We start from the raw sequence: 12356 nt of genomic DNA on the forward strand, positions 1-12356 counted from the left end.
CTTGACTAGAGTCTTTTGAATGAGAGGAAATGGAGGAAACGCATATAGAAAGAGATTCGTCCAGTCCAGAAGAAAGGCATTTGCCTCGAGGCGATGAGGAGTGTAGATCCTGGAGCAGAACTGAGGCAGTTTGAAGTTGTGGGGGGCAGCAAAGAGATCTATCTGAGACATGCCCCACAGGGAGAAGATGTGATCAAGGGGCGTGGAGTGGAGAGTCCATTCGTGCGGTTGCAGAAGATGACTCAAGTTGTCCGCCAAGGCATTGTCCGCCCCTTGAATGTAGACAGCTTTGAGGAAGGTGTTGTGGCGAATCGCCCAATCCCACACTTTCAGAGCTTCCTGGCAGAGGGAAGCCGATCCCATCCCTCACTGTTTGTTGATATAGTACATGGCGACTTGGTTGTCCGTGCGAATGAAGACCACACGGTCGCAAAGCAGATGTTGAAAAGCATTGAGAGTATTGAAAATCACCCTGAGTTCCAGGAGATTGATGTGGCACTGGCGGTCCGTGCTGGTCCAATAACCCTGCGTGCGGAGATTGTCCAGATGAGCCCCCCAAGCATAATTCGAAGAGTCGGTCGTGAGAACTTTCTGATGAGGGGGGGTGTGAAACAGCAAACCTCTGGATAGATTGGAAGAGAGCATCCACCAGCGAAGAGACTGCTGCAGAGCAGGAGTGATGTGGATGTGACATGACAGAGGGTCCGACACCTGTGTCCACTGAGAAGCCAGGGTCCACTGAGGAATCCGGAGGTGAAGTCTGGCAAAAGGAGTCACGTGAACTGTAGAGGCCGTGTGACCCAGAAGAACCATCATATGTCTCGCCGAGATGGACGGGCGAGAGGACACCGAGTGACAAAGCTGAAGGAGAGCTTCCAGACGCTGAGGAGGAAGGAACGCTCTGTTGAGTAGTATCCAGAACAGCTCCAATGAAGGGAAGGTTGCAGATGGGATTTTGGAAAGATGATCTCGAACCCCAGGCTCTGCAGGAACCAAATAGTCCTCTGGGTCGCCAGGACGACTCCCTGAGACGTGGAATCCTTGATGAGCCAGTCGTCCAGGTAGGGAAACACCTGAAGGCCATGGGTTCTGAGTGCTGCAGCCACCACAAGTTTAAGTTTTATTATTAGGATTTTATATACCGCCTATCAAGGTTTTTCTAAGCGGTTTTACAATCAGGTACTCAAGCATTTTCCCTATCTGTCCCGGTGGGCTCACAATCTATCTAACGTACCTGGGGCTATGATGGATTAAATGACTTGCCCAGGGTCACAAGGAGCAGTGCGGGGTTTGAACCCACAACCCCAGGGTGCTGAGGCTGTAGCTTCAACCACCGCACCACACACTTGGTGAAGTGTCTGGGTGACGATGCCAGGCCGAAAGGGAGCACTCCATATTGTAGATGAAGATGTCCCACCCGAAATCTGAGGTATTGACGGGAGGCCGGATGAATGGGAATGTGAGTGTAGGCCTCCTTCAGATCCAGAGAGCATAACCAGTCGTTCTGCTCAAGGAGGGGGTACAGGGATGCCAGGGTCAACATGTGAAATTTTTCCTTGACCAGACATTTGTTGAGCACCCTGAGATCCAAAAGAGGACGTAGATCGCCCGTCTTCTTTGTTACAAGGAAGTACCGGGAGTAAAAACCCTTGTTCTGTTGAGCCAGAGGAACCGGCTCGACAGCCCGGAGCTGCAACAAAGCTTGAGCTTCCTGAAGAAGAAGGGCGGTCTGCATCAAGTTGGAAGGATACTCTCTTGGAGGATGTTCCGGAGGAACTTGATGGAACTGAAGAGAGTATCCCTCTCTTACGATGGAAAGGACACAGAGGTTGATGGTAATAGTCGTCCATCGACGATAAAAATGATGGAGATGACCTCCTATCGGGGGAAAAACAGGGAAGGGCAGAACGACGGACGTTATGCTCTCCATGAGACAGTCAAAAAGGCTGAGGAGCCTTAGGGACAGCAGAGGGCTGAGGTTTCTGCTGCTGCTTTTGAGGGTGCTGCTTCTTAACAGGCTGGCGGATGGCAGGAGCCTGTTTAGGCGGGAAACGCTGCTGGTAGATCAACGGTGGCTGTGATGGACGAGGAGGAGCAGGCTTGGGCTTCGGACGAAGAATGGACTGGAAGGACTTCTTGTGGTCTGAAAGCTTCTTGGTTGCCGCCTCAATGGACTCATCGAAGAGGTCGGTACCCACACATGGTACATTGGCAAGCCTGTCCTGAAGATTGGGGTCCATGTCGATGGTCCTGAGCCAGGCCAGCCGGCGCATGGCCACCGAGCAAGCAGTAGCCCGAGCAGAGAGCTCAAAGGCATCATAGGACTGCATCATCTGCAACCGGAGCTGGGATAAGGAAACGAGAACCTCCTGGTACTCAAACTACCAGGCATGATAGGGCATGAACTTATGCAGGACAGACAGGAAAAATTCAAAATAGGTGATGAAGTGGAAGTTATAATTAAGAACTCTGGATGTCATCATGGAGTTCTGATAAATTCTCTTGCCCTCCCTGCCAGGTGGAACTGTGGCATACACCTGGGAGGGGTGAGATCGCTTCAATGAAAACTCCACCAAGAGGGATTGATGGGAGAGTTGGGCACCGTCAAACCCCTTATGGTGGACCGTGCGGTACCTGGCATCCAACTTGCCCGGCACAGCGGGGATGGAGTAGGGTATTTCAAGGCACTGAACAAAGGTCTGATCCAGCAGCTTATGTAGAAGAAGCTTGAGGGATTCAGCAGGTGGTTGAGGAAGATGCATAGTCTACAGATATTCCTTTGAAAACTTGGAACTGGTGTCCAGTTGAATGTCCAAATCAGCTGCCATCTGCCGAAGAAAGGAGGAGAAAGACAGCTGGTCAGCCAAAGCCAGGCCTCGAGAAGGACTCGATGAAGTCGAGGCCTTGGGATCCAATGAGAACGGGTACCGAGATGGAGAGAAGGATCCCAGCGTGTCCTCGAGCTCCGGTATCGGAGGAGGGGAAGTAGCCGGTGGAGAATATTCCAGAAAAGGCTGTTTCCGATGAGGCGAGGCATGCCTGGACGAATGCCTCAACGAATGCCTCGAGCGATGATGCGAGCTGTGTCTGGAAGCAGGCCTTGACACACGAGGCAAGTGGGTCTTCCCTGAAGCCCCCAGGAGCTGGATAGGGCTGGAAGCGGTGGATTGAAGCAGAGGTGGATGGCTGGAATCACCTCGAGGCACTCGCAAAGGCTCGAGCCCTTGCATCGAGTGAATCGGCTCCAACGGAGGCACTTGCAAAGACTCTAATCCTTGCATCGAGTGTATCGGTTCCAATGGAGGAATGGGGAAAGACTCTGCTCCTTGCGATGCATGCATTGATACCAGAACAGATACTTGCAGAGACTCTGCTCCCTGTTGAGAGTGTGCGAACTGCTAATGCACCGGAGGCGGCTCGACCCCGCGCGAGACCTCCACTTGCCCAGGCTGGATTTGAGAGAGAAGCTTGGTAAAGAGCTCAATGAATTGCTTCTCAAGCAAGGTCTGGAACGAGGCCGGCAAGGATGGATCCGCATCAGCAATGGGACCACCTGCACGGGCCTCGCGCACCTTAGAGACAGTGTGAGAGTGCTTGGGCTTAGCAGCCTTGGGCACTTTTAGCACTACCGAGGGTATGGGCTGCTGTGCTACCTGACCTGAGGAGATGGAGGAAGGCATCGCAGCTGGTACCAAAGGCTGAGCTGGCACAAACGAAGCAGGCTTGAGGATGCTCGGGGCCGCAGAGGTGGAAGGCTGGAGAGCAGCGGCTGATGTCGAAGGCGAAGCACCCTTCGATGAAGACAGCTCGGTTGAAGACTCCATGCTGAACAGCGACTCCCACAAGAAGCAACGATGCTTGAAAGCACGTGCAGTGAGTGTGGAGCAAGGCCCACACGATTTTGGAAGGTGTTGAGGCCCGAGACACCGAAGACAGCGTCGATGAGGGTCCATGAGCGAAATCGCGCGCTGGCACTTGACACACTTTTTGAAACCGGTAATAGGCTGGAAAAGCTCCGCCACAAGATCGAAGCAGCGGGGCTGCGGCCACGTGGCCTGCCCAGTCGAACAGATGGAAGAAATTATTTTTTTTTTCAAAAAAACAAGAAAGCACGACAAAAAACAATGATTCTGAGTAAAATAACCCAAAACCGCAGACTTTAAGAAGACGCAAGTGAACTAACTTCACGCAGAGAGTCAAAGACAGACTTCTCGGCTCCGCGGAAAAGTAAGAACTGAGGAGACGCGCCCTACGCTGGGCGGGAAGGTACTCACGCATGCATGGTGCGGGCGACTCGAAATTTCAGGTTTCTTCAAGCAAGACTGCTTGTGAGGTGTCCGCATCGGGGCAAAAGCCAAATGTAACAGGAAGAAAAAAATAATAAATTTAAAGCACTCACAGGGGAGAGGCAGGAGGGAAATGCTGAGAGCTGATCAAAGGCTGGGTTCATACACAGAGCCTGGGTAGAAACAATTACACCTAAGAATACACTCAAAGCAGACAGGCTAGTTAAGGAACAGCCAATGAGCAGTCCTTGCAGGTGCAAATAAACAGATGACAGCTGGAGCTAAGGAGGAATGGCTCCATTCCCAACCAAAGCTTCAATCCTGATACAGCACATAAGCCTATTGTCCTCAGGAGGTGAAGCTACTGGAGGAACCAAAGCTCACCCAGGACTTCTGGCAAGGAAACTTTCCAAATCCAACTCTATAGAAAGGTCTGGTCAGGATTTAACCCAGGCAGCAAGTGGGCAAGATATAGACCTAGTTTCTTTATCTAAGGAAAATGATATTCAACCAGGCTGTGATGTGTGCATGAGTGAGGGGGAATGTGATACAATAAGCTTGTTGGAACATAAAGAAATGCATTGGGAACCAGGGGACTAAAACATAAGGAATGATAGTGGTGTTAGTATAAATATGTGTTACAGGAAAAACACTGAGCAGTAAAGCTCACATGTCTCAGAGCAGTTTCAGTTCCCATAAGATTTACCATGGGGGAAGGAAATCCTTAACTCTGTCCCTCTCTAATTGACAAGCATGGCAGCAGCATTGCTAAGACTTAAAGATAAAGCCCTAATCTTAATTGAAGCTCACCAAGGGTCTTTTTTTAACGTGAGGGATACAGCCAGGCAAGTTTGCCCTCTCTCTGAGTCAAGTTTAAAATTTATTAAAAGTTTATTGTACACGCAATATCAAATACTTCAATGCGTATGACAATTTAAAATTAGGAGACAAAAATAAAATAATTTGTACACATAAACATACAATGTATGTACACAAGTAATTAGCGATACAAAAGGGAAGAGGGGTGAACTACAATTTTTGAGGAAAGTAAAAGTACATTTAAGGAATAAACAACATCAGGAGGGTGATGAAGAATGTTTTATAAATATGGCTAAGCCTAAAAAGGGGATAGGGGAGGTTGTGACCTATACATAAGGTCTGGTTAAAATTAGGTATTTGAGCCTGGGATTAATGATAGATGAATTATCTTATCTATGACTCAAATGCGTCTTTGTACAGGTAGCATTTTAATGTGCTTTTACATTTTTCTAATGAGGTTTCTCCACGTAGACAGATTGGTAAGTTGTTCCAAAGCTGACTGAAAAAATTGTAGATCTTCTGGCACCTATTATTTTTAGAGAAGGGATAGTCAGCAAATGCTGTTCCGTTGATCTAAGTGTCCTGGCTGGAGAATATGGTATAAAAAAACAATCTAGAAATATTGGTGCATTGGTCTGTTGGATTTTGAAGGTTATCAGTGCAATTTTATAGATTATTCTGTGCACAATTGGTAACCAGTGTGCTTTTCGTAGAAGAGGTATGACATGATCATATTTTTTGGACTTAATAATAATTTTTATTGCTTTTTTTTTTCCAGGCAATCCCAGTAAATGACTCAAGGGCAAATTCTATAAGAAGCACCCAAAAGTTGGGTGCCAATATAGGCACTGTTCAGCACAATTCAAATAAAATTGGGTGCTGTTTAGTGAATCATGCTGAGCGGCACCTATTTTGCAAGCACCCATTAAATAGGCCAGCTCTAGGCACCCTTGCAAGCACTTAAGCACACTTAAGAGCAGTGATTCTGTGAGAAGGCGCCTAACACGTAGCCACGCCCACGCCTAACATGCATAGCACCTATTCGTTTGAAGGCCGCTTAAATTTTTAGAGGTACCTTGTTACAGAATTGCTCTTTCTTGATAGGTGCCTATGTTTCAATCAGTGATGATTAAAAAGCTGTTCTTTATCAAGATTAGGAGAGCTTTAGTGCAGAGGCAAAATGTTGTAAGCATGATTCAAGTATAATTAGCAAAGCCTATAATGAACTGTCTGAACAGCACCAGTGTATAAAGTTTGGCAAGAAGCCACCAAATTTGATGGACCTAAGACTCATGGGAATTGTAGTCAAGTTGCTGAATAGAAAGTGGAATCAAGAGGAAAAGTAATCCTGTGTCTGCATTACAGACTATTTTTCATTTTGTAACAAGAAGTTTATGCTTTGTTTTGAAATTGTTGTTTTGAATAAATCAGTGCATGGTGTTAAGCACTGGACTGAACCTGGTTACACTTGCTCCAATACCCCAGAGTATGGGGAAATAAAAGTCTTTAATTTTTACACCTTTGTGTTTTTGTTTTTTCCTTTTTGAGTTTGCAATCTCCTTGGTCACTCCAGTAAACTACTCGTCTGGTGGAGTGCTGAGGATTAGGGTCCAGCTGCCTGTTGTTTCTACTCCCCACCACAATATATACTCAGTATTATTAGGTAGGAAACAGTAGTGCTGCTATGTAGATAGGTGGTGCACTGAATATACATAGCATATAATAACTGTCAGCAGTTTTATAGCTAACAGTGATATTTACTGTAGCTTCTATCCTTACAGCTATGTAGTTGGCTTTAGGCCTACTTTTCAGAGGCAGCATCCCCCAGATTCTATATACCTAGAGGTTCAAATTTGGCCATAGATCTCAGATCTATGCATAAATTAGTCATTTAACAATTATTGGCATTAACAAGCACTTAATTGTTAGTAATTATGAGTTACATGCAGATCTCCCCTATGCCCTATTCTATAATATATTCAGCTATATTTCATAGTGTGCAACTCAAAGAAGGAGGAGGGAGTGTGGTCATGGGAGGGGCATGCTAGAGGGGTTAGAGACACTCCCAGAAATTAGAAATGTTGTTATACAATACATGTATTTGTGCGCCTTACTGCCATTACTGTGGTGAAAGCATTTATACCAGCTTTTAGGCAGGCATATGTGCTTGCACCCAAAGTTAGGTTTGAAAAGTGCACCAAACCAGCATTATGCTATGAAGGATCTGCACAGGGTGCCCTTTATAGAATACTGTACTATCTTAGCATGGATCATAATGGCTCCATTTACTGAATCTGGCACCATATAGATAGTGGAAGCGCAAATTGCTATAACTACTTCACTATTAACATATAGCTTTAAGGTGGAGTGTAGGCAGTAAGACCTAGGAATGTAAATAGCAGTGGGATTCAGCAGGCCTAAAGTCAACTGCCTAGCTCTATGAATATTAGCAGCCGAACCCAGGTAACCATTATTACAACCCGTCTGTACAGTTAAGCATTATCAACCATACTCTGCCCCAGAACTATATGGAAACTGCCAAAACTATATGGTAACAGCAATTTTCTACCAGCAATATTCATATCAAGTTTCAAGTTTATTAAAATTTTGATTAAACGCAAATCAAGATTTCTAAGCATTTTACAAGTTATATTAAAAGGAGGGAGACAAAATTGACAGATATCCACTGAACAAACAGATAGGAAATTTGGGAGAACTACAAATTTAAAGAAAAAGTTACAAAAAAGGGAAACCACAATAAGAAGGGGAGGCAGTTAGAATTATCGAAGAACTCCGACTATAATTAAGATCTGTTTAGGAGTCATATGCATCCTGGAAGAGGTAAGTCTTTAAATTTCCCTTAAATTTGGCAAAATTTTTCTCTACCCTGATAGCTAAGGGTTTAGAGCCCGGATTCTCTATAAGGCGCCAATCATATGTCAATCACGTGACAGCTCCACATACAGAATTGCGCCTTCGGGAAAGATAGGTACCAGAAATGTAGGCCAGGGTTTTCCAGGTCTACATCTCTGTCGTGAATTATACCTAAGTAGGTTCTTTAGGCTGCCTAATGCTACTTCTGGCATTGGCCATGCTCACAGTGGTTAGGTGGCCTAAAATGCCTACAGAGGTGCAATTCCGGTGTTGATTTTTTTAGGCGCCAGTAGGTGCTTTAACTTCAACATTTTTTGCCGTTTTAAACAAGGAGGGAATAACTGGCAGGGATAAATTAAAATTTTTGCTTTTGTATAAGCAAATCATAGAAAGTATTTTTAGATGATTTATATATTTTACTTACTCTTTATATGTTCCTGTTTCAGAGTCTTCTGTCATGATATCATGTAAACCTTCTACACAAATATTAATGATACCACAGAATTTGTCTTGGACAACACTAGAAAAGAACAGGAAAATAATTAGATTTGCTAAACGGGAACTATATTTTCAGAACAAATCCTGGGACACACCTAGCCTGAAGAGCTTTAGTTTTGTGAAGGGTAATTTTATAACACAGCACTTAAGCTGTGAAAGTATACTAGAGATGTACATTTATAAACATCAATTCGGTTGGTTAGTGCACACAAAATTGATTTAATGCATATTAACCTATGAATTAACATACATAGGTTCACTTTCTGCATGTTAAAATAAATTTGAAAACATACAAAGACACAAAAATCAGGAAAAAAGTGAAGCAATGACCCTGAATCAATTCTTTTTCTGTAAACATCCCTAGTGCATATGTGAGGATATGGGATTAATGTGTTCCCTAAATCTGTTTTAAGTGCAAAGCTTCAGCAGATAGGCCCCTGATGTCATAGCAACTATGTGGACTCCTCCCATTGCCACAACTGAAATCTACTATTGGCTCTTTTGAAAGAGTCAGAATTTTTTCAGCTTGATAAAACAGTGTACAGAGTAGAGAGTTGTGCAGGGACAGAAATCAAATCCATCCCTAATAGTTTTCTTTCCTTTAGTCATAGCAGATGAATCCAGAGACAAGTGAGATTACATGCATCAACAAGCAGGTGGAGATAGAGCGCACTGAGTTGTCCTCAGGTATATCTTGGATGCACAGCCTCCTGGCCAACCAGTATAGATCTTCTCACAGCATTTGAAATAAAGCACATAAAAGGCATAAAACATATGAGACATAAGGAACATGTGCAACTCCTTCCCTCACATGCACTACCCTAATCACTGATGCTCTAAACCTGCGAATGCAATGTCCGCCTCAAAGCATGCCCAAACCGTGCCCTAGTGCAACAAACCCCACAACAGGGTGGGGCTCTGGATTCATCTGCTGTGACAAGGAAAGAAAATTATCAGGTAAGGACATAATTTTACCTTCCTTGTCATCAACAGCAGATGAATCCAGAGAATAGTGGGATGTTTGTTTATTTCTCACCCACCCTTAGCCAGGGCGAGTTACATATTAACATACATAATAAAAAATTTACATTTATCATACAAAAACTTCAGAGACACACTAAAACAAATTACATACTTACATATCAAATCAAATTACATATAACATGCAGGTCGCATCAACAACGAATATCATTTAAGGCCAAAACTGGCCAAACGCACACATACATCAAAATATAAAATTCCATAAGTCATACAAGATGCCTCAATAATAGATATCAATAAACCAAATAAAACAAACCAGACCATCGAACACCTCTATGACCAGCGCTCAAGAGTCATCACTCCTTCTCCCTCAGCCAAACTATGTACCAAAGCATTCCAGACATGGGGGGGAGGGGGGGATAAACAAGCGAACATGAAATTCCTCATCCCCAAATCTTACCCTGCAACACATGTCCAAGGAGATACTAAATTCCAGAGAGTATGTATCTCAGGATCATACAGAGGCTAATCCCCCTAGCACATGTGAGCAGGAGCCATCCTCGCTGGAGAGCATCACGCTGCGGAAATCACAGCTACAGTGCTCCTCCACAAATAGTATCAGTGCCAAGCAGCCTCCTATTGTGACCACCAGGTCCCAAATAACCTCCTGTGGAATGACATCTTCCTGTCCGGCGATGGACTTTAGCTGATGGCAAAACCCATGAGCACCGCCGCAGACCAGACCCTCGGCCCTCGCAAGGCTCTAGGGCCTCAAGCCTGGAAATGTGATGTGAAGACTCCCCATCTAACTGAAGCCCTCTCAAGCCCATTGGGCTCCCACCTGAGGCAAACTGCTGACCAAAGTCAAGAAGAATGCCAAGAGGTGACAAGTGTCTCTCCCAGAGTCCCAAGGAGATACAGTGACAACTTCCAAAACTGAGGTAGGTAAGCTCACCTCTGGTCCACTCCTCCACCCGAATGAACCAACAAGGAGTGGAAATAATGAACTCTGAGCAAGAGAGAAAGAGCTGTAAACTAGCCCGCCAACTAGCCTAGCCCTAGCTACCTGTCAGCCGGCCGGGACTAAACAAGGTACATCCAATATCCCGCAGCTCAACTGAGGCTTAAGCCCCAGGAATACTTCTTAACTGAGACATAAGCCACAGGAATATCTCTCAACTGAGGCCTAAGCCACAGGAGTATCTCTCAACTGGGCCTAAGCCAAAGGAAAATCACTCAACGGAGGCCTGAGTCGCAAGAACACTTCTCAGCTGAGGCCTAAGCCACAGGAATATCACACAATTGAGGCCTTAGCCCCAGGAAGAGTTCTCAACTGAGGCCTGAGCCACAGGAATATAATTCAATGGAGGCCAAAGCCACAGAAAATCCCCTTACCTGAGTCCTAAGCCACAGGTATACCTTTCAACTGAGGCCTAAGTCACAGGAATATCTCTCAACTGAAGCCTGAGCCATAGGAACATGTCTCAACTGAGGCCTGAGCCACAAGAACATGTCTCCACTGAGGCCGGAGCCACAGGAATATTTCACCTCTGAGGCCTGAGCCACAGAAATATTTATTTAATTTGATTTCTATCCCATCCTCCCGGGAGCTCAGAACGGGTTACAAGCCAACATTCACAGCATGTTACTTTGGACATTTCTCTGAGGCCTGAGCCACAGGAAAATATCTCAACTGAGGCCTAAGCCATAGGAATATTAATTTAAAAAAAAAAAAAGAAAGAAACAGGAATATTACTCAACTGAGGCCTGAGCCACAGGAATATTTCACCTCTGTAGCCTGAGTGCCAGGAATATCTCTCATCTGAGGCCTAAGCCACAGGAACATATCTCAACTGAGGCCTAAGCCCCAGGAACATATATCAACTGAGGCCTAAGCCTCAGAACATATCTCAACTGAGGCCTAAGCCCCAAGAACATCTCTCAACTGAGATCTAAGTCCCAGGAATATCTCTCAACTGAGACCTAAGCCACAGGAATACTTCTTATCTGAGGCCTAAGCCATAGGCATACTTCTCATCTGAGGCCTAAGCCATAGGCATACTTCTCATCTGAGGCCTAAGCCACAGGAATATTTCTCCTTTCCGATCTAGGACACTAAAGCTGTTAGCTGCAGCCAAGCCTACCCAAGACTCCTCATGGGCTCCAAAGACTAAGCGACTGCAGGAACTCCCATGCCCCTGCCTGAAGGCAAGACCTAAAAGAAAGTAGCCACTAGCAGAGCAGACCTCACCAAAACCTGGCCAGCAAAGAACCGCCTACCTCCCCACTGGAAGGCAGCTCTGACAACCATCCCCAAAATGAAATTACCACTCATGTTCCTGTCAGCAGCCACAACTAGCACCTGGCAAAAGCCATTAGGCTGAACTACTAATACAGCCCACAAGCTGCCGGTGATCACTACCCTGGCAACTTCCCTTCTGCAAGAAAGCAGTAGGAGTGTAGGTCATAAGTTTTGCCGGAGACAACGCTACAACGGACCCCAGGTGAAATATAAGCTAGCTAAAAATGCTTACCTGAAAACTGCGCTGAAAAGCACTTGGGTCCCAAACTTCCCGCTGACTTACGGTTCCTTAGGGCAGCCTGTACCATCCCCCTGTGAAAACCAGCCCATCTCACCAGACCGCGCCAAAGCAGCGACCTGGTTGCCAAACATCAAAACACACAACCCCTCGCATGCCACTGCCGAAGGCCGCATACCCCTGGCCGCTATCGGCATGTGAAAAACAATGGCTGCGAGGCATTTTATTTATTTATTAATTTATTCAATTTTCAATACTGTTCTCCCAGGTGAACTCAAAACGGTTTACACGAATTTATTCAGGTACTCAAGAATTTTTCCCTGTCTGTCCTGGCGGGCTCACAATCTATCTAATGTAT

At 45.5% G+C, this 12356-nt stretch overlaps 1 protein-coding gene across 6 annotated transcripts in view; it reads right to left on the bottom strand.

Moving 5' to 3' along the window:
• IPO11 (importin 11) overlaps window positions 1-12356 on the bottom strand; it is a 568146-nt gene that overhangs the window by 205738 nt on the left and 350052 nt on the right. For 4 of the 6 annotated variants that reach the window (XM_033930408.1, XM_033930445.1, XM_033930416.1 and 1 more), the window contains exon 28: window positions 8404-8499. The exons of the other annotated variants lie outside the window; for them this stretch is intronic. In XM_033930408.1, coding sequence (XP_033786299.1) covers window positions 8404-8499 — 96 coding nt within the window. The remainder of the gene's footprint in view (window positions 1-8403; window positions 8500-12356) is intronic. 6 annotated transcript variants of the gene reach the window in all.

The sequence above is a fragment of the Geotrypetes seraphini genome, chromosome 1, assembly GCF_902459505.1.
Source record: "Geotrypetes seraphini chromosome 1, aGeoSer1.1, whole genome shotgun sequence".
Classification (NCBI taxonomy): Eukaryota; Metazoa; Chordata; class Amphibia; order Gymnophiona; family Dermophiidae; genus Geotrypetes; species Geotrypetes seraphini.